This window comes from Schistocerca gregaria, chromosome 7 (genome assembly GCF_023897955.1).
Source record: "Schistocerca gregaria isolate iqSchGreg1 chromosome 7, iqSchGreg1.2, whole genome shotgun sequence".
NCBI classification, from domain to species: domain Eukaryota; kingdom Metazoa; phylum Arthropoda; class Insecta; order Orthoptera; family Acrididae; genus Schistocerca; species Schistocerca gregaria.
Genome location: NC_064926.1, coordinates 326,352,193 through 326,376,256, shown reverse-complemented (window position 1 = coordinate 326,376,256; position 24,064 = coordinate 326,352,193). Strand labels below are relative to the sequence as shown.

Below are 24,064 nucleotides of genomic sequence, written 5' to 3'. Positions count from 1 at the left end.
GGTTTGACCGACCACTGATACTTTTCATATGAACGAATCACACCAAAACTTCAGAGGGTTATTCCTTCCTATGGTGTCTGTATATGGATCAAATTTAATTAACATTGGGTGCCTAGATGAAAAGATATGCATCTGCAAAAGGTGGCCAGAATTTTCTATGTGCAAATTGTAGGGAATTTTTGGGAGGAAATATCTCAACTATGTCTCGTTCAATTTTTTTATTATTATTATTTATTTATTTATTTATTTTTTGCCACAGCTGGAAAAAGCTTTCAAAGCTATATTGTTTAATTTCTGAGCGTTGCATATTTATGAGTAAGAATACCTATCAAAAGTAGAGAAAAATGGATTATCAATAAATACAAAAAAATTAATATAATTTGAAGTTGTACATCAAAAAATTTGTAATTGTACTATCTTCTTATAGTATAAGATTTTCCTGTGGTTTAGGGAATGTAATTGTGCTAATAAGAAGTGTTTTTACATTATTTTACAGTAGGGAATATAAATATAATAAAACCTCAGAAAATCCTCTTTAAGATTACAAAACCCAGAAGATCACAATGGAATGCTATGTTGCTTTAGAAAAATGTAACGCTATAACCCACGGAGGCCTCCAACTACCGTGTATACGCGGACAAGGAAAAAAGTTCCAGATTTTTCCTGAATCTTCCAGTTAACAATGCACTTTTTCCAAGGTGAAAAATATACTTTTTCCATTATAAGTGACGGTAAACTTTCCCTTGGAGCTGTAAAAATATCAATCCTTTGAATAGTAAAGATTTTGTACACCAGCGAGGAACTTCAGAAAACAAATAAACTCAGCAGAAAGAAAAAGTCTTGGAAAAATCTGTGATGTGCAGCAACATTTATGCTGCATATTTTCATATTATGATACGGTGCATATTTTTGTATTCCTATTACGAAAGCATAGATTTGTAACTAGTTTCCGAAGCACTGAAATCAAGACTGAAATGCGCTTTTGTAAGCCGGTCATAGCTCATGTCACATGATCTTATCAGCCAATGACAGCAAATATTCAGGGCATACGACATGTGTGCAGTCAACCAATAGTAACATCACTGTTAAGTAGTGTGGACACACAAATAGGAAAAGTTAATAGTTTAAATTAATGTAAACAAGTGTAGCTACAAGAAAAGCTAAATTATCATATATAATATTGGTCTTTTTCACATGTGTTACACTTTAAGATACATCACACAAACGTGCCAGTAGATGACAATGTCTGGTCTTCTGGGTTCGAAATTCTTCAAAGTGGCTAGTCCTCAATGCATTAAATTTTAAATGAGAGCCAAACACACTGTGATTTAAGAAATTCATTGCACATTTGCACATGTAATATAATTCATCTTGCATAAAAGGAAATTTACTTTGAAACTAATGCTTTTAAAAGAACCATTCACAATATTTTCCTACGATCTGTTAGAAATTGTTTCATCAGTTGCCAGAGAGTATGAGAAAACAGGAGTTATTGCACATGGGCAGCTACAATTACATAGGAAGTCCATATCTTCATAGATATATAGTATTAATAGATCTTACATGATGTCATAAAAGAAATCAGATACTCCAAGAGCATTGGAATTTCATACACCATACTAAGATGCATAATAAAGCTTAAAGTACACATGCATACGAGGGGCATTTGAAAAGTCTGTGCAAAAATATAAACTACTTACGAGTTTGGGGTAAACCTTTTCTATTTTTCGACATAGTCTCCTTTTAGACTTATACACTTCGTACAACGCTGTTCTAATTTCTTAATCCCTTCCGAATAATAGAAATTGTCCAAGTTTGCAAAAGAGATATTAATTGCTGCAATCACCTCGTTTGAATGAAATCTTTGCCAGCCATTTATTCAAATTTGGCCATTTATTCAAATTTGGGAACAAATAGTAGTTCGAGGGAGACAAGTCTCAAAGTATGGGGGATGTGAAATGAGCTGGAATCCTATTTCCATTAATTTTGCTACCACAACTGCTGAGGTGTGTGGTGGTGCATTGTCGTGATGGAAAAGGACTTTTTTGCGGTCCAATCGCCAGCATTTTTTCTTGCAGCTCTGTTTTCAAATGGTCCAATAACGATGAATAACATGCATCTATAACAGTTTTACCCTTTTCCAGATAGTCGATGAGGATTATCCATTGCGAATCCCAAAAGACAGTCGCCATAACTTTTCCAGCAAAAGGAATGGTCTTCGCCATTTTTGGTGCAGATTCTCCCTTGGTAACCCATTGTTTCGATTGTTCTTTGGTCTCAGGAGTGTACTAATGTATCCATGTTTCATCCACAGTGACAAAATGATGCTTCAAGTCCTGTGGATTCTTCCTGAACAGCTGCAAACCATTGTTGCAACACTTCACATGATTCCATTTTTGGTCAAGCCTGAGCAATCGCGGAACCCATCTTGTTGATAGCTTTCTCATGTCCAAATGTTTATACAAAATATTATGTACTCATTCATTCGAGACGCCCACAGTACTAGTAATCTCACGCACCACAACTCTTCTGTCATCCACCACCATATCATGGATTTTATCAATGATATCTGGAGACGTAAACTCCACAGGGCGTCCAGAACATTCAGCATCACTTGTGCCCATATGCCCACTCCGAAAATTTTGAAACCACTTATAAACTGTTCTAATCGAAGGTTCAGAGTCATGGTAATGTTTATCAAACTCCTCTTTAGTCTTCTAAGGCGTTTTGCCTTTCATAAAGTAATCTTTAAATCACCACACGAAATCCTTTTTTGTCCATTTTTTGACAATCACTCGACTTCCTTGGTTCACACAAACGACAAACCCAAAGAAATAGACCAATATGGCTGAAACTTGGTGTGCGTTCTTTCCAAAGATGCTGCTAACTAAACATGACCTCAACCAGCACTAGTGGTGCCATTTCTCGGACTTTGCATGGACTTTTCGAACGCCCCTCGTATGTCCAGATTCCTAATGAAGTAGGTCCCAACCTGATCTTAACATTACAGTGCAGTTTTCAGGATGCAAATTTTCTTGGAGTACCAATACTGCCTCTAGGGAAAACATTAATAAAAGCCACATTTATTTATCAAACTGACAAGAGTAACTTCATTATTCTGCAAGGCGACTGACTTCCACAAACGTGGAAATAAAATCAAATCATAAAACAAACAAATAACATATGACAGCCTTCTGTAATTATGTGAATGTATTTTAATTCACTCGATAGCTCCCAACCACAGAAATCCATTTTGTTTTCATTTGAAGTGTAAACAAAGAGGAAACATCAAAATCACTAAACGTAAGCATGGCTTACGTGGTGACTAACCCCCTCTGAACTAATACCCAGACCCCTAAGCGCGTGCAGCAATCTGGCAACTTGGGTGTACCAGAAAATTCTTCTGGCTACCATCTGGCTGCTTGTTGCTACTGCTGATACAGCTAACAGCCACACTTCAAATAGCCGGAAGTGGGAGAAGGTACTGCCCATACACAACTACTGCGCATGTGTGTGAGCCCACAGGCAACTGGTCAAACGAACCTAATGTCAACAGTTGTGATGTCATGCTTGTCAGCAGCAGTTTATTGTTATGAAGTATTCCACAGTCTTTGTCCTACAGCCTTTGACACATTTTGCCACTTATCAGCTCTTACCAGTCAAAATTACAAACATTTTAACTGAATTCTAAAACAATGAAAAATTCCTGGAATTCTAAAAAATTTCCAGGGTTTTCCTAGTTTTCTCCAAGATGAAAAAATTCCTGGTTTTTTTCCACATGTCCCGGATTATGTAAACAATGTTCACAGTTTCTGAAAATTTCTTCTCAGTATTCTCATTGAAGTGACATCTAGCATGCATGTTACTCAGAATAAGAACCTTTTTTTTTTTTCTTTTTGTCTTAATATCCTGTAGGAAGATTGTCACCCAATTTGTACAAGTGTGTTGCATACAATGCATCATCTCCACTTCGCACCACAGGAGGGACCTCTTTCACTGATCTCTGCATAGTACCAACTAAAGTAGTTCATTTTTGTTTCAGCTCATTTGCCAGATTCACAGAAGTGAAGAAATCGTCATTCCTGATGTTAAACGGTCACAGTTGAGGACTGCCTGTGCCAACTTCATAAGATGGTGACCAAGACCCTTGCTCAGACCAAGAGTTTCATGTTTGCCACAGTAAGGGAATCCGTTCAGGCAGCAGCACTTGTCAGCGTCACACAAAAGCCAGTACTTTATCCAACACTTATCTGGTTTCTTTGGCATATACTGTATGAATGGGCACCTGCAGTTGCAAGGATACAACACCCAACAGCAATCATGCTCTCACCTCACTTGTGACAGGCAATGCAGTATATAGTTTCCGTATTTCTGAAGGAAGGCAAAATTTATCAGTTTTCTTGTGTTGTCTCCCTAATGATATAAAATTAAGCCTAAGAAGACAGCATGTAGCCAGTCCGTAGGGAACGGAAAGCCACAGTGATACATAACATTGTCCGACCTCCAAATTGTTCTTATTTCATGTTATTTTTTGTCCTAAACTACCATAACACACTTCAACATCTCGTGAATCGCTTTGAGCCATGCTCAGAAACTATTTGAAGTCTGCAAACCAGTGTTATTGAAATCAAATTACATTACTCTGCACGTGGGTCGAAAATAGCATACATGGTACATCAGGTATAACAGGTAAATTTTTCGTACTTGTAAGTAAGCTATAGGGATGAAATTTTGGCGAGTTGTATAACTCCAGAAATGACAAAGTCACAGGAGCGTTTGGTCCTGCAATGATTATGAAGGGGGCAGGACTCTTCTATATCAAAAATGATTCATGTGGCACGCCTGGTGTTAAATTCAACTTCTAATTGTATTTGCTAGCATGTTTCAAGTTCTCTTCTCAACTCTTAATTGCACTACCACAGTAAAGAGGGAACATGGTCTATTGCCACTTTCGTGTCAGTCATGCAGTGACCCAACTTTATTGTCACACCTGCCCACTATTCACGACATGTGCTATGGTGACAAGAATTGATGAGGCACACATCTGCAGTAAATATATTTATTCTACACAAAAGAGTAAATGAACAACTGACATTTGAAATGTTCACAATGACTACTAACTTGCGATCATGACACTGATGGCCTCATGACCATGATATGACGCTCAAACACTGTCCTGAAGGGTACACACTTCTCAGTGACGTGGACCAGAACGAAGCAAACTTTCTTCGCCATTGCGAGGTGCTGTGTACATCATGGGAATGATAAAATGAAAGCAAAAACAAACAGAGAGCACCAAGCTAACTTCAATACATGCCAGCAGAGCACTCACATTGGACTCGATTCGTGGTCAATCTGGACTGTGCAGTGGCTCAGCTCACACTGCCTGTTGCTTTCTGCTGACCTGCACCCTTGATATCACACTGCTGTCAGAATTCTGCCTATTGGTAAGTGTGCGTGCTGATGGATACCTGACACAGCTAACTTGTGCCAGCTGTGAGCAGCTCTGGCCCGTCACACATTTCTGCAACATGGTCGCACACAGATCGCCCTTTGGAGAGCAGAGCTACGGAGCTGTAACAAGGCACAGGCATCCAGCCTGCATATGGCTTGTGGACAGATGTTTGGGTTTCATGCACATCATCATGATGTCAGTGCTAGCACCATGACAGTAAGCCATCAGTGGTGACTGGACACACGCACAGTAGGTGTGTCCTCCTGCAGCTGACTAGTGACAGTATTGGCACACAGTGCTAGCTGCAAACTGCTTTTAGTAACATGTAGCTGACCTCACAGCTGTGAGTAAAAAAAAGGCCACCTAGAAAAGGACTGATGATAAAAGATAACGAAATAAAGCATTCATGGGCTGCACTGTTCAAGAGTTCACTGACACACACAGAGACAGAAGCACGGTGCGGGATTCAAAGCGGCCTCAATGCTTCACCATAGTGGAACCACACAGTTTAAGCGAAGTGTCTATTCTCTTGCAACATTGATCTCATCATGACTTGAACTTGTGTCCTGGAACTGCAAAGGACAAGCCTAGCAGCACAGAGTGCGATGCCCAGAGCTTGATGGCAGAGAACATAAAAACCAGTGGGGAAGTTCATCCTGCCTAGACACCTGATACAGTGCTGGCACAGGGAAGTGAACCCAAGTCCAGGAGCTGCAATGGACAAGCAGCCAGTTATGTGGTAGTTGGTGTATGGAGCTACAGTGGAGACAATATGCTGATTATGTGGCCCACTGGAGGCAAGGCACCTAGATCAAATGGTGATGAGGTGCCAGGTTGTAACCCGTTAAATACCTGGATTACAGGCAGGCTGTGCCGCATGGTGGGATGTTGTTATGATGTAGCTTGACTGTTTGAAGCAGACAACAGAACGAAAGCAAAAACTTTGGGCAGTGAATTATGGAACTTATGGGCACAATTGCTTACAGGCAAGTCATGCAGTGAGTTTGCTCTAATGTTGCACCCACGCGCTATGTTTAGGACACAGGCTATAGTGATGGGACTTGCTAAAGTACATATTTACCATAAGTATGTTTATTCTACACAAAAGAGTAAATGAGCAACTGAAAAATGATCTGTTTACAATGACTACTAATTGGCAAAAGAGGTAAAGGTGTCTGTACGATAATTCCACTCAAACGCTGCCCTGGAGGGTGTACACTCCTCAGTGCCCAGTGCGTCAACCGATCCCATGACAGAGAGAGAACAATAGACCTGTGTCTAGAACAAAGCAAGCTATTTCCATGACTCCAGGGTGCCCTATACTTTGCTGATGCAAAGAAATGCAAGCAGAAAATAACACATATCATCAAACCAACTTCCATACGCATCAATGCAGAGCTCGCATTGGGCTCGACACAGTCTGCAGATTGTGGAGGGAAAAGAATGCATCTGCACTGCTGCTTTATGCAGACCTACTACACCCATGCGTGTCACACCGTTGTCAGGACTTTGGTTATCGGTAAACATGCATGCCAACAAATACCTGATGCAACTAGCTTGTGCCAGCTGTAAGTAGCTCTGTTCCATTCATGCATTTCTGTGGCACAGCTGCCACACAATCTTCAGAAAAATGTCGGAATGGTATACACACACAGTTAAATTTAACATGAACATATTACGGCATTTCCCAGGTCAGTTGATAAGGATTGGTACAAGTTTCACAAGACTTAAGCACAAAGTAAATGTGCAGCCACCAAGGGGAAGTTCCACGATGATTACTGACTACCAATGAGTATTTGTGGAGGAAAATAAGTATTGTGATTGACAGGATGTAATATTTTCCAATGAATTAGTATTTTCTACAGGTAATGATGATCCAGCATAGGTATATAGGCCACAGCCATAAGGACAGAGAAAGAAAACTGCCAGTTCAATTTTTATTGTAAAGTACAAGTTGTGATACCTGTAATTGAATTCAAAACTGGTGCATGTGCAGAACAAATACCACATGAAGTTACCACATATACATTAAAAGTATGTTTACATCTCAATTATTTTTCATGTATTTACCTTGTTAGGAATCAACTGTAGAAAGGCACACGATTCTCTGCGAAACACATAGAGGCCTCCACTTGTGGCACCAAATATTAGAAAACTTTTTGAGACAGCGAAGCAGGTGTACTGAAAAAGAAATAGCTGCGATAACCTTATTTTGTTTTCAATAATAACATTTATGAAACCTGTTAAACTATGTATAAATAAGGTATTTTTTTATTTTCCCATTAAAATGAAGTATTTTCAGTTTTACATAATATAAACCAGTAGTGACTGAGAACTCCACACTTATTTGTGACATGCAAATTACTATTATAAGCTTGTGTGGATCAGTTGAACTTACCAACACCAGATGTAATAACGAGTTGTGCAGCTTCGTATATGCATAAACAGAAAAAAAAAAAAGAACACTGAAAAATTTATTGTGGTCTTAATTATTTTTTTGCGATGTAGACCATTGTGACAAACTAATCTGCAGCACAACTCAATGTCTTAGATTTGATTGGAAGTTGGCAATTTAGTTACAAGTTGGTAAAGCCAATAAGTATGATGTCATGATGACAACTACAGCTCTTGTTACAATGTGTATCCTACACTTACTGGATTTCCACACGTGATTTATGATTATGTCTTGGGTCAAACCTGATGGGTGGCCTTGACAGGATCAAATTTCTGCTCACGATTCACTTTGTTGTTGGTGTGTGTGTGTGTGTGTGTGTGTGTGTGTGTGTGGGGGGGGGGGGGGGGGGGGGAGGGTGTTATAGCCACAGCTGCATCTACTACATCCACTTAAATATTCTGCAAACACCGTGAGAAGTAAAGTAGAGGGTACATCCCACTGGACCAGTTATTACCAGTTGCACCAGTTATTCCATTCACATATGGAGTATGGCAAGAATGATTAACTGAATGCCCCTGTGTGTGTGCAGTAATTATTCCAATCTTGTCCTCACGATCCCTACCTGTGTAATAAGTATGAGGTACTAGTATATTCCTAGAGTTATCATTTAAAGCTGGTCCTTGAAATTTTATTACTAGATTTTCTCAGGATAGTTTATGTCCGTCTTCAAGAATCTTCCATTCAGTTCCTTCAGTATCTATGTGACACTCTCCCACAGTTTAAACAAACCTCTGACCATTGCTGCTGCCCTTCTCTGCATATGTTCAACATCCTCTGTCAGTCCTATCTGATACGGGTCCCATACACTTGAGTAATGTTCTAGAACCAGTTGCACAAGTGATTTGTAAGCAATCTCTTCTATAGGCTGATTACACTTCCCCAGTATTCTACCAATAAACCGAAGTCTACCACCTGATTTACCCACAACCGAACATATGTGATCACTCCATTTCATCCCTATGAAGTGTTACACCCAGGTATTTGTATGAGTTAGCTCATTCCAACAGTGACTCATTGACATTAGTCACAGAATACTTTTTTTTCCTTTTGTGATGTGCAGAATTTTACATTTTTGAACACGTAGGGCAAGTTCCAGTACCTGCATCACATCGAAATCTTAAGATTTGACTGAACATTTACGCAACTTCTTTTAAGCAGTACTTCACTGTGCAGATAACTGCATCATCTACAGTAAACCTGATTTACTATTAATATTGTCTGCAAGGTCATTAATATCCAACATGAACAGCAAAAGTCCCAACATACTTCCATGGGGCACACCCAAAGTTATCTCGACATCTGATGACTCTCCATCTAAGATAACATGTTGTGTTCTCTCTACCAAAAAGTCCTCAATCCAGTCACAAATTTCACTTGATTCTGTCATGAGATTCTACAACAAATCAATATAAAGGATAATGGACAGTAATTTTGTGGATCATTTCTACTACACTTCTTGTAGACAGGTGTGAGCTGTGCCTTTTTTAAAGAACTGCGATGGTTTTGTTGTTCAAGGTATCTATGGCAGATTACAGATAGAAGAGGGCCTAACTGAGCTGCAGATTCAGTATAGAATCTGTCAGGGATTCCATTGGGGGCCTGGAGCTTTGTTCAATTTTAATGATTTTCTCATCACCACTGACACATACTTACTTCATTCACCTTTTCAGTGGTATGACAATTAAGTTGGGGCAATTCTCATGGGTTTTCCTTTGAAAAGGAATATTTGAAAACAAAGTTAAGCCCTTCAGCTTTTGCTTTGCTACCATCAACTTTAGTTTCTTTGTCATTCAATAGTGACTGGACACTAACTTTGGTGCCACTAACAGTCTTTACATATGATCAGAAATTGACAATATTCTGCTATGGTAGTCACTAAAAGCATCATACACTGCTCACTTGGCAGCCAAATGCGTTTCATTCAGCATCTCTCTAGCTATAGTCTTATCCTTTGTTTTACACCTATTATACAGTAATCTCTGTTTCTTTAGAGTGACTGTATACCATAGAGTTTCCTTCCCACCATGAACTGTTCTACTGGATAAATATCTCTCCAATGCACTGTTAAGTATTCTTTTAAATTTGAGCTACTGTTTCTCTACAAACTCCTGCCTCGTTCTGAAAGTTTCAAGTTCCTCATTGGATATGAAACTACTGATTTTTTTTTTTATCTAGTTTACTGAACATATATGTCTTTTTGCCTTCAATGACAGTCGCCGAGATGACCCATGAATGACCTCTGAGCCCAGATGACAAGCATCATTTGTTCCTATGTGTGCCACAATTTGCAGTTGGTTGCACTCTGTTCCCTCAATGGCTACTGTAATAGTCTCTTCAAAATATTGAATAAAGCTCCAGGCACACACACATACCTTCCTATCCCCTGCTGCTAAGAGGTACCATCATTCACCATACATTTGGACTGCTGACAGTTAATAAACCCCTATCCTTTTGCGTTTGCCTCCTAACACTAGGTAAAACTGATTTTCCAAAACCGGAGTCCCACTGGTTGTTTCAGTATCAGTGAACTTGTTGGTTATAGGGATCACTACAACACCCGAATCCACCCTGGACAGGACACCACTTGCAGTCAAGCGAACAGGTAATAACAGATCTTGTACTTTCTGCAGAGGAGCCAGGATCCACAGGAGAGGATAGTACCTGAGGTATCTCTGGTACAGGTATCACAGGTACAAGACTCTCAGGAGCTCTTCCAACTCATCGATTCACAGCAGCTGCCAATCGCTTGGGAGAAGTCAGGGCGATACCAATATCACCTTGCCAACTAAATTAATCACTTTGAAAAATGATGCAAAATTTAAAAGAATGATATTCAAGAATGTTCTATGTCAGAGTCAACTTCGTATACTTTCTACACCAGCACTCGAAAGATCTCTCCATCTACCAATGTAGTAAAAAAGTGGTAAAGCCGTCCACAAGCCCAAGGTTGGTTCCAACATCACAGTGCTTTACTGGATATGATCCTGTTGGAGATTGCATACCCTTATTCCTATCAGAGATTTAAAAAGACTTCAACAAATTCTATGGCACCTACAGTTTATTGTAAACTACAAATCACAGTGCAACTTCGTAACTTTCAATTTAACAAACAATTGTTGGAGATTAACTGCTGACAGCAAACTTCTAGATCTGACTGGGAGCCAAACTCTAGATCTTTGTAGTCTAGTCACAATTTACAATGTGTTACATCTTCATTTGTAGAATATTTGGGATATTAAAAAGCACTGCAGCAGACCCAGTATCTCAAGATGAGGTAAGGAAGCCATTGTTGTTCATTGAAGACACAATACAGATGGTCATTGAAGTGCATACATAAATTACACAAAACCTATTTCAGAAAGGCATTGTACCAATCTGAGACCCACTTCAGTTCAGTTCAGTAAGAGGCCAGTATTTTTACAATCTTCCTAAACTGGAAATAAAAAGCAGTTCCAAACTTCTTAAGGAACACTACGGAAAACCAAGGAGCTGGCAGCTAATAATGGGAAATTGTCGTAAGACAGACAGATTAGCAGTAATAATGACCAACAGAAGTTCAATAAATGTAAGGTAAAAACAGAAATCTGATAAAATTCTATGAGTAGTCATTGAAACTGGAGGTCTGGGATATTATCAGAGATAGGCACTGAAAACATCAGCCCCCAGCCCCCCTCCTTTCCATAAACCACAGACCTTGCCAAGCTACGCTGGCTTGCATGCCTCAACAATACAGATAGCTGTACCATAGGTGCCACCAAAATGGGTAGGTATCTGTAGAGAGGACAGACTAACCCTTGGTTCCAGCAGAGGGGCAGTAGCCTTTTCAAAAGTACAGGGAAAATAGTCTGGTAATTGATTAATCTGGTGTTACAGCATTAGTTGATGTGGCCTTGCTGTGCTGGTACTGCAGTTCTGGATGAATTCTGTTACTATTTCAATTTCTTCGCACCAATTTTAAAGATATGATCTGCGTTAGTTAGCCATGAGACAATGAAGTATATGAATTTACTGGTATTTGTTTCTATTCCTCTTCCAAGTAAGCTGTTACACAATATTGTGGTGAGTGAATTAATATCTTCATTTTCTCCTAAGAGTATGCTATCATCTGCATATGTCAGTATGTTAAAACCATGCAACAGTTTTGCTCTAAGTTGTAATTATTTTACTTCCCTGACAATCTGTTCCACAATGAATGAGAATAGTATACTTAACATGTTATCATAGCCGAGATAGACAAGAAAGCCAACACCTACAACAGTAATTCAAGTTTATAGACCTATTACAATTGCAAAAGATGGATAGATTGAAGACATGTATGATAAGATAAAAGATATGATTCAGATAGTTGAGGGAGATGAAAAATTTAATTGTGACACGGGACTGGAATTTGGATGTAGGGAAAGAAGAGAAGCAAAAATAGTAGGTGAATGTGGAACAGCGGAAACCACGTGAAAGAGGAAACCACCTTGCAGACTTTTACATAGTGCATAATTTAATCATAGCTAACACTTTGCTTAAGAATCATGAAAGAAGACTACATATGTGGAAGAGACTGGGTGGCATTGGAGGCTTTAAAATAAACAACATAATGGTAAGACCAATTTTAAAACCAGATTTTAAACTGCAAAACATTTTCACTGGAAGATGTGGGCTCTGATCATAATTTACTGGTTATGAAATGCAGACTACAACTGAAGAAACTGAAGAGAGGTAAGAACTTACAGAGATGGGAGCAGGACATAGCTAAGAAAACAGAATAAAACTGTGTGCCGGACCGAGACTCGAACTTGGGACCTTTGCCTTTCACGGGAAAGTGCTCTACCAACTGAGCTACCCAAGCACGACTCACGCCCCGTCCTCACAGCTTTACTTCTGACAGTACCTCGTCTCCTACCTTCCAAACTTCACAGAAGCTCTCCTGCGAAGCTGTGAGGACGGGGTGTGAGTCGTGCTAGGGTAGCTCAGTTGGTAGAGCACTTGCCTGCGAAAGGCAAAGGTCTCGAGTTCGAGTCTCGGTCCGGTACAGAGTTTTAATCTGCCAGGAAATTTCATACCAGTGCACACTCCTCTGTAGAGTGAAAATTTCATTCAAGAAAACAGAAGTTTTGAGAATTTCAGAAGGACCAAAGTTGTGGGCAACGTTGGATTGCAACAGAGGAAAGGAATACAATGGAAGATGAATGGGTAGCTTTGAGAGAGGAAATAGGGAAGGAAGTAGAGGGTCACATAGGTAGAAAGACGAAGCCTAGTGGGAATCACTCAGTAAGACAGAAGATGTTGAACTTAATTGAAACACGGAGACATATATAAAAACACCAAATAATGCAAACAAAAGTGAACACAGACATCTAAAAAATTAGAATGACATAAAATGCTACATGGCCAAGCAGGAATGCCTAGAGAACAAATAAGTTGTAGAAGCATACATAACTAGGGGAATTAAATACACCATCTATATAAAAATTAAAGATATCCTTGGAGAAAGAAGAAGCAACCGCATGAATATCAAAGCTCAGATGACAAGCCAGTGTCAAGCTACGTAAGAAAAATTGAGAGGTGGGAGGAATATTTAGAGGGCCTATATAAAGGCAAACACTTAAGGATAATATTACAGAAAAGGAGAGGAAGTAGGTGAAGATAAGATGGAACATAAGATACTGCAAGAACAACATGACAGAGCACTGAAGACTGTAAGTGGAGAGAAGGCCCCCAGAGTAGAAAACATTCTGTCAAGAATTACTGAGATCCCTTTAAGAGTCAACCAGTACAAAATTATTCCAACTGGTGTGCAAGATATACAGGATGATTCACGAAGATAGGCAAATATTTTAATATATTATTCTACAAGTAAAACTTAAGAGAAAAGTTCTTATAAACATAGGTTCGCAAATGTTTGGTTACGGAGTTACAGGCGATAAAAGCTTTTGCCTGAAATTTAGCAACTTTGCTAATATAAAGCCATCACAAAACTATGCGAAGTTAAAGTAAAGCATGATTTCCATTTATCTTGCTGTTATGGATCTGGTGAATCTAATAAAACATGTCCCAAATGTGCATCTGCAGTAATTTTCCAGAAATCCAGAGAAGCAAAGGTTATTATATTAGTAAATTTGTTTACTTTCCATTAAGAATGTAGAAATGTTTGTGTCTTTGTTGGCAACTATTAGAGAGTTGTTTCAGTCATTTGTGCAATTGTCTGGCAATTAAAAAACAAATTGCACCACATAGTTAACAAATTAAAATTTTTACAAAATTACGTTTTTGCTGCTCTGGATGTTTTGGAAAACTACTACAGATACGAATCTGGGACATGTTTTATTAGGTTCACCAGATCAATAACAACAAAATAAATGGAAATTGTGCTTTACTTTAACTTTGTACAGTTTTGTGATGGCTTTGTATTAGCAAAGGTGCTGAATTTCAGGCAAAATCTTTTATTAGCTGTAACTCCGTAGCTAAACATTTGTGGACCTATGTTTATATGAACTTTCTTCTTTCATTTTACTTGTACAATAACATATTAAAATATTTGCATATCTTTGTGAATCACTCTGTATAAGACTGGCGAAATATCCTTAGACTTTAGGGAGCTTGTAACAATTCCATTTTCAAACAAGGTAAGTGCTGACTTGTGAATACTACCGAACCATCAGTTAAACAAGTCATGGTTACAAAATACTGACAAACCTAATTTACAGAAGGATGGAAAAGTCAGCAAAGTCCAGCCTAGGGGGAAGATCAATTTGGATTCCAGAGATATGCAGGAACATGTAAGGCAATACTGACTCTACGACTCATCTTCAAAGACAGGTTGAGAAAAGGCAAACCTATAGTTATGGTATTTGCAGATTCACATAAACATTTTGTGTTTGAATTCTCATGTACCGATTGGTGGCAACCAAGTTGTTTGTCAGTCGGTCCGGGGCTGTCCCTTTGGTTGGGTTCCGAAGGATCAAGTGTAGTTGGGCTCACCACCTGTCTCACCTAAGTGAACGAGGGCAGACCGACTCCCTGGAGGCTTCCGAGTACTATTGTCTTTACTGTCTTTCTCACTAGTGTTTAATTGTCTGTTTATACTCTATCATAGCCAATGATAAAAAAATTCTTGGTTTCACTGTGTTTTATGTAAGTAAATTTGAATTTGGGCAAGTGGATATTTGCTGAAAGGTTATTGCCGTTGTGTTGTCTTTTCTTTTAGTCCGGCTTCAACTACTTAAAACTTAAGGCTTATGGTTATATTTTTTTAAAAATTTTGGAAAATTAATTTTGTGCCTTCAGCCTTGGAATCTTATTCTTAGAATTACCTTTCAAGCTTAAACAGTGCTTCCTTCTGCCTTTGAAACATTATTATTTTAAAATCTTGAAAATTTTATTGTGGGCTTTTATTTGCTTTTTTAACTGCATTTTTATCTTTTTGATTTTTAAGATTTCTTGTTTGGAGGTCTTCATCCGTGAAAGAATTGCAGTTTGAAATTCTTAGTTGTAAAGGTTTGGCTGTGTGCCGTTTTGGTTGTAAATATGTTATTGAATTACAATAAATTACAATTTTAAGGTGAAACTGACCCCAACCTCATTTGGCCCTTTCCACAATCCTAATCACCTGTTCTGCCCAGCGTATTTAGTGGTCATATAACTTTACTTTATTAAATATCTAGAGAAAGTCCCAGTTTGACATGAATTGTTCATAATAATGTAATCTGGGAAGCCAGCTATAGAATATCTGGAACTTAACACTGACATTCTTCCAGATTAGCAAGACGAAGACAGAAACAGGGTTGTTACTCGAGTTTTCTGATAATATCACTTATTACTGCATGATTTGAGTCCACTGACTTCGCTTACAATTTAGGAAGTTGTCATAACTCTCTTTGGATTAGATTGCTGCTTTACAACCATCTATACAGCTTTCACATTGTTACTGGCAGTTCTGATATAAGTTGCCTAATTGTGTAAGTTTTTTCTATTTTCTGATTCAGAAAGTGGTATTCAAATACGTAAATATTTTTAAAAAATAGTTTAACTTTTTACACATATTCATACATCTGCCCATTTCAATATAAATTTCCCTCCTTAGTAGGTGCCTGAAATATTTTACATAACAATAACAGTGTCTATCAACAGATGTGTAAAACCCGCATTCATCATTTTGTTTATTTAATGGTTTAACTATCTGTGTTAGATTAGCGTCTTTGAGCACATTCTTACAACATTAAACAGTTTATCCAACTAGTGTCACTGACTTTTTCCTTGAGTTTATTGATCATAAGGAAAATAAAAATTGGGCAAGATCCAAAACACGCTTCCAAATAGTGAATAAAGATAGGTACGAGGGAGGAAACTACTATGTGTAGAATTCAGTAAAGTGACAGTTGGAAGTAAACACACCAGTTATGCCTTAATGAGCATCATATGACAAACAAAATTTAAGGACTGCAACTTGAGGGGTATAATTATTGTAGAACAAGCAGAGAGAAAGGTGGTGCTGTAATTTATATTGATAGCAAAATTATTTACAAATCTTTGGATTTAAAAATATTCTGCAGATCAACATTTTAAAGTCCATGGGATTTAAATAACTAGAAAGAACCTGTCAGTTGCAATGCTTACAATTTACAGAGCTCCAGCAGAGAAGTTTGTATTTTTCTGAATAAGTTGGAAACACTTTTGGGAAGTTTTTTATCATATCCAGAAATTTAACCCTGTAACTGCTCTGGACGTATTACGCGTGCCCCTTTGTACCTGCCCCTGTGTGCTCTGGATAGGTGAATGTGCGCACCTAAACCTGAATGTGTTTAAGTGTGCCACCAGTCCTACCTAGTACTCTGAACATGTGTACGCATAGACACGTTCAGAGTACCAGGTAGAAGGACTGGTGGTGCACATAAACACGTTCAGAGCACACAGGGACAGGTAAAAAGGCGTACGCGTTAACACGTCCAGAGAAGTTAAAGGGTTAATAGTTGCTGGAAACATTAAAATCAACTTCTTAACTGATAGTAACGACTGACCTTGTACATTTAATGAACTCTGACAACTTGGCAGCTATGGTTAACTTCCCCACTAGAGTTACAGAAAATTGCAAAAGTCTGATAGACAATATTTTCATTGACAAGAATAGAATGAACAATGCAAAGATAAGCCAAGTCATAAACGGCCTTTCTGATCATGATGGCCAAAGCTTAAGGTTAAATAACACCAGTTTGTGCAACAAAATCTCCCACACCTACTAGTCCTTTAGATGCGTCAACACTGAAACTCTTTTCAACTTTAATTACCATCTATCGAAAATAGATTAGGACCCAGTTTGTGGGATACCTGATGTAAATGATAAATTTAACATTGTCTTAAATGAATTTATCTCCCTGCTTGAAATGTCTTTTCCAAAAAGACTTAGGAAGAACTCCGAGGCTGCTTCTAGCAAACCATGGATTACAGAAGGAATTATTATTTCTTGCAAGACTAAGAGAGAATTACATGCCTCGTAAGATTATCAAATGATCCCCTTAGAAGATTTTATTATAAACTGTACTGTAAAGTTTTAAAGTGGGCAATAAACAAATCCAAAAACTTATACATAACATCTGAAATTGATAACTCTAAAAACAAAATCAAAACAATTTGGAATGTCATAAAAAGAGAACATGACAAAAACAAATTAATAATAAGACCACAGAGATAAGCCATAATGACATGGTGGTACATAATCCTGTAGCAATTTCTAACATATTTAACAATCATTTCTTAACCGCATCGAATCATGTTGGTTGTCAGCGTTCATTAAATATGGCCATGAATTTAATACAAAGAGCTGAGCACAACAGATGTGACCCAATTTGTATAGCTTCAGTCACCACTAGTGGAGTCAAAAATATAATCAAATCCTTAAAAAACAAAAATTCCACACGTATCGATATTTCATCGGAAGTTGTAAAGCACTGTAGGGATTAAATACATGTCAAGTCCTGTGTTACATTTTTAATGAATCTATGCAGCAAGGTATTCTCCAGAGAGATTGAGGATTGTTATTGTGAAGCCACTTTTTAAGAACGGTGACAGAACTAATTCAACTAACTACTGTCCAACAGCTGTGTAAGGTTGCATCCCAAAAATATTAGAGAATGCAATGTACAAGAGAACTGTAGGGCACCTCACCACTCACAACATCCTCAACAAAAATCAATTTGGCTTCCAAAAAGAACAGAGCAACAGGTCAAGCTATTTTCTCTCTCACAAATGAAATTCTTGAGTCATTAAATAACAAAATGTCGTCTATTGGAATTTTCTGTGATTTGTCAATGGCTTTTGCCTGTGTTGACAACAACATTCTCTTAGAGAAGGCCAATCTTTATGGTTTGAATTGTAATACTGGTAGATGCATTGAATTATACCTACACAATAGTAAGCAGAAGGTGATACTAAATGGTTTTGATGGCTGTCCTGTCTTACCTGACTGGGGCACATTAAACTGTGGAGTGCCACAAGGATCCATTTTGGGGCCTTTACTGTTTCTTATCTTTGTCAATGACCTCCCACTCTGTACAAACACAGAGCAAATTTACTTATCCTTGAAAGTCAATCAATCAGTGGACTAGTAAATAAATACAATGCTGAACTTATTGATTTCGTACACCGGTTTAAGTCTAACGGATTAACACTAAATATAAAAAAAGAACAAGAAAATGAAGCAATCAACTTATACTGTGATGGTCAAAACATATTAAAATGTGACACCTCTAAGTTTCTGGGCATTATAATTTGAGACAAGGTAAACTGGTCTGGACATATTCTAGATCTTCATAAACTTATGCCCTGCATGTAATCAACCCAGTTATTGATATGAATGCTATCAAAGCAGCTTAATTCGACTATTTTCACTCCATCATGTCATATGGCATAATTTTTTGGTGTAGCCAAAACGATCTTTACTGCACAAAAGAGAGCAATTAGAATCATGAGCGGTGTTCAACCAAGATATTCTGGCACAAACCTGTTCCGTAAGCTCCAAATATGATACACCAGAGGTCAGTGCTTATTTTCTTTGATGAATTTTGTTTTGCATAACGATTCACTTTTTACATCCAATAATGCCTACCATGATCGCAATACAGGGGCTAAAAATGATTCACACAGAGAACAAACAGCTAAGAATTATACAAAAAGGTGTTAATTACACTGCTACAAAACTCCAACAGAAGTTCCGGGTGACATCCAAGCCCACATTAATTCCCCACCTACATTTAAATTTAAATTAACATACTACTTTATGGATAAGTCCTTCTACTCTCTGGGCGAGTACCTGCAGAATAGGCCCAATCAGTGACAGTCTTTTGCAATTTTTTATTGTATTTCCTACTTATATTCTAGTCCCCCCCCCCCCCAATGAACCATGGCATTGGTGGGGAGGCTTGCGGGCCTCAGCGATACAGATGGCCATACCATAAGTGCAATCACAACGGAGGGGTATCTGTTGAGAGGTCAGACAAATGTGTGGCTCCTGAAGAGGGGCAGTAGCCTTTTCAGTAGTTGCAGGGGCAACAGTCTGGATGATTGACTGATCTGGCCTTGTAACACTAACAAAAACAGCCTTGCCGTGCTGGTACTGCGAACGGCTGAAAGCAAGGGAAAACTACGGCCGTCATTTTTCCCGAGGGCATGCAGCTTTACTGTATGGTTAAATGATGATGGCGTCCTCTTGACTAAAATTTAAAGGTAAAATAGTCCCCCATTTGGATCTGTGGGCAGGGACAACTCAAGAGGACGTCGTTATCTGGATAAAGAAAACTGGTGTTCTACGGATTGGTGTGTGGAATGTCAGATCCCTTAATCGGGAAGGTAGGTTAGAAAATGTAAAAAGGGAAATGGATAGGTTAAAGTTAGATATAGTGGGAATTAGTGAAGTTCGGTGGCAGGAGGAACAAGACGTTTGGTCAGGTGAATACAGGGTTATAAATACAAAATCAAACAGGGGTAAAGCATGAGAAGGTTTAATAATCAATAAAAAAAATAGGAGTGCGGGTAAGCTACTACAAACAGCATAGTGCACGCATTATTGTGGCCAAGATAGACACGAAGCCCACGCCAACTACAGTAGTAGAAGTTTATATGCCAACTAGCTCTGCAGATGAAGAAATTGAAGAAATGTATGATGAGATAAAAGAAATTATTCAGGTAGTGAAGGGAAAACATAGTAGGTGAATAAGGATTGGGGGTAAGAAATGAAAGAGGAAGCCACCTGGTAGAATTTGGCACAGAGCACAACTTAATCATAGCTGCCACTTGGTTCCAGAATCATAAAAAAAGGTTGTATACATGGAAGAATCCTAAAGATACTAGAAGGTATCAGATATATTTTATAATGGTAAGACAGAGATTTAGTAACCAGGTTTTAAATTGTAAGACATTTCCAGGGGCAGATGCGGACTCTGACCACAATCTATTGGTTATGATCTGTAGATTAAAACTGAAGAAACTGCAAAAAGGTGGGAATTTAAAGAGATGGGACATGGATAAACTAAAAGAACCAGAGGTTGTACAGAGTTTCGGGGAGATCATAAGGGAGCAATTGAAAGGAATGGGGGAAAGAAATACAGTAGAAGAAGAATGGGTAGCTTTGAGGGATAAAGTAGTGAAGGCAGCGGAGGATCAAGTAGGTAAAAAGAAGAGGGCTAGTAGAAATCCTTGGGTAACAGAAGAAATATTGAATTTAATTGATGAAAGGAGAAAATATAAACATGCAGGCAAAAAGGAATACAAACCTCTCAAAAATGAGACTGACAGGAAGTGCAAAATGGCTAAGCAGGGATGGCTAGAGGACAAAGGTAAGGATGTAGAGGCGTATCTCACTAGAGGTAAGATAGATACTGCATACAGGAAAATTAAAGAGACCTTTTGGAGGAAAGAAAACCACTTGTATGAGCTCAGATGGAAACCCAGTTCTAAGCAATGAAGAGAAAGCAGTAAGGTGGAAGGAGTATTTAGAGGGTCTATACAGGGGTGATGTACTTGAGGACAATATTATGGAAATGGAACAGGATGTAGATGAAGATGAAATGGGAAATAGGACTCTGCGTGAAGAGTTTGACAGAGCACTGAAAGACCCGAGTTGAAACAAAACCCCGGGAGTAGACATTCCATCAGAACTACTGACGCCCTTGGGAGAAAGAGTCCTGACAAAACTCCACCATCTGATGAGTAAGATGTATGAGACAGGCAAAATACCCTCAGACTTGAAGAAGAATATAATAATTCCAATCCCAAAGAAAGCAGGTGTTGACATATGTGATTACCAAACTATCAGTTTGGTAAGTCACAGCAACAAAATACTAACGCAAATTCTTTACAGATGAATGGAAAAACTGGTAGAAGCCGACCTCGGGGAAGACCAGTTTGGATTTCGCAGAAATATTGGAACGCGTGAGGCAATACAGACCATTCAACTTATCTTAGAAGAAAGATTAAGGAAAGGCAAACCTACATTTCTAGCATTTGTAGAAAGCTTTTAACAATGTTAACTGGAATACTCTCTTTCAAAATCTGAAGGTGGCAGGGGTAAACTACAGGGAGCGAAAGGCTATTTACAATTTGTATGGAAACCAGATGGCAGTTATAATCGTCGAGGGACATGAAAGGGAAGCAGTGGTTGGGAAGGGAGTGAGACAGGGTTGTAGCCTCTCCTCGATGTTATTCAATCTGTATATTGAGCAAGAAGTAAAGGAAACAAAAGAAAAATTTGGAGTAGGTATTAAACTCCATGGAGAAGAAATTAAAACTTTGAGGCTCGCTGATAACATTGTCAGAGACAGCAAAGGACTTGGCAGAGCAGCTGAACGGAATGGACAGTGTCTTGAAAAGAGGATATAAAATGATCATCATCAAAAGCAAAACGAGGATAATGGAATGTAGTTGAATTAAGTCGGGTGACACTGAGGGAATTGGATTAGGAAATGAGACAAAGTAGTAGTAGAATTTTGCTATTTGGCGATCACAATAATTGATGATGGTTGAAGTAAAGAGGATATACAATGTAGACTGGCAATGGCAAGGAAAGCGTTTCTGAAGAAGAGAAATTTGTTAACATCGAGTATGGATTTAAGTGTCAGGAAGTCTTTCTGAAAGTATTTGTATGGAGTGTAGCCATGTATGGAAGTGAAACGTGGACGATAAATAGTTTAGACAAGAAGAGAATAGAAGTTTTTGAAATGTAGTGCTACAGAAGAATGCTGAAGGTTAGATGGATAGATCGTGTAACAAATGAGGAGGTACTGAACAGAACTGGGGAGAAGAGGAATTTGTGGCACAACTTGACTAGAAGAAGGGATCGGTTGCTAGGACAGTTTTCTGAGGCATCAAGGGATACCAACTTAGTGTTGGAGGACAGCATGGAGAGTAAAAACTGCAGAGGAAGACCAAGAGATAAATACACTAAGCAGATTCAGAAGGTTGTAGATTGCAGTAGGTACTTGGAGATGAAGAGACTTGCGCAGGATAGAGTAGCATGGAGAGTTGCATCAAACCAATCTCAGGACAGAAGACCACAACAACAACATTCTAGTCTCTATTTATATCATGTTAGCTGTAATTCGTCTTTGCTGCCTAATATGATCAATGTACTAATTTTCTTTTCTCTGTATCAAAAGTTACTTTCAGTAGTTAAGTCATGTTTATTTGAACTGTATCTATTTAATTTTAGTCCATCCTTTAAGCGTATATCACCAGATTGCTACATTCTTGTCATTACAATAATGTTTGTTGTATATATATAAAGATGCACATCCTTGTGATTCATCACTATACTGATTCATGGAATTTGAAATAAATAAAGTGGCACGTCGTGAAGCTGTTATATGACATAAACAAAAATTAAATTCTGGTTCATGGATGATTGGAACACGTGGTGATATGACAAAACTGAACTACAGTAAGTATCTGAACTTACAAACTTCTGTTGCTTATAAGAATTTGTCAGCTGGCACAATATCACAATGAAGGCATCTTTTACACTAAGTGAGAAAGGCGCATGTTAGTAACTCACCTTGATTCTCTGTGTGGATCTGAGAGGAGCGTACAGCGATGACACATCTTCTAAACTGGTTAATACGTAGGGCACAGAGCCCATGTTTCAGACCTTATATCATCTTGAGTTTAAATTCCTGAGGAAAAATTGTACTACTTATATTTATCTTGTTATGAAAAAAAGGACGTACACTTCTGACGAATGGCATGATGAAATGTCTTTGACATTTACTCTATCTTACACAGTCTCTTCTGAGCCTACAATCCTCGTAAAAATAGAACGGATCCATCACTTTAACATCGCATTAATAACTTAATATGGACCCAACTCCGCTGCGCCAGCGAATAAACAACACATGTTATTATGTAACAGTACTACACAACACAAAAACAGAGTATGTCTTAATTGACTAATTCATTACTACTGGAATATTGGCCACATTCATCCCGTACGCACTATCCTCACCACCGCCCCCAACCACTGCTACATAATCAAAGATTACATTTACGTAAATATTTGACATTTACCAATGTGACTTATTTATTGATGTCGATGTCGGGACTTTTCATTAAACACGGCGACTTACTTACTGCGAACATTTTTCTTTCTTTAAGGAAGATTCAGCATTGTGTAATATTTTTATGAGGCAAAGTGTCCTTATTGTGAGCAAAACAAACATTACTTTATTAACAAGTCTGTGTCATTCGCCAGCCATGGCTGGAGAGACTAAGACAAAACTTACAAAATTGATATCTACGAACAATGTGTAACAATACAACATATTTTAATAGATTAAGCTTTTTACTACATATAATTTTAAGCTGCTGTTGCATTAGATTTCTCTGAAAGATTCGCTAGTTTTGGAGAAAGTTCAGTACATCCATTTAATTTCTTCACAGTAAAAAGTTATTTGATGGAGTACAATGGACCTAGTTTCAAGGCTCTTGAAATTTTGTTATTGAATCTCTCCGAGGATATGACCCGCACTTCCATTGGGAATGATCTGAACATTTTCAGGGCAGTGTTCGGAAGACTATCTCTTGTTTTGGGTCGACAAGTTGGTATATTAACGCTCTCTTTATTGCGAGTTTTGAGGTCATGTATGTTATATCTCTTGCTGAGGGAATCTACATTTTTATTA

General features: G+C 38.3%; 1 protein-coding gene across 3 annotated transcripts in view; it reads right to left on the bottom strand.

Annotated features, from left to right (window-relative positions):
- Positions 1 to 23,433, bottom strand: part of LOC126282272 (Hermansky-Pudlak syndrome 5 protein homolog) — an 83,357-nt gene extending 59,924 nt beyond the window's left edge. The window contains exons 1-3 of one of the 3 annotated variants that reach the window (XM_049981884.1): positions 23,155 to 23,423; positions 22,942 to 23,059; positions 7,526 to 7,636 (exon numbers count right to left, since the gene is read on the bottom strand). In XM_049981884.1, the coding sequence (XP_049837841.1) occupies positions 7,526 to 7,636; positions 22,942 to 23,025 (195 nt within the window). In that variant the 5' untranslated portion in view covers positions 23,026 to 23,059; positions 23,155 to 23,423. Of the gene's footprint in view, positions 1 to 7,525; positions 7,637 to 22,941 lie in introns of all 3 variants that reach the window. The other 2 variants (XM_049981885.1, XM_049981883.1) reach the window with 2 other exon arrangements.
- Between the last annotated feature and the right edge of the window lie 631 nt (positions 23,434 to 24,064).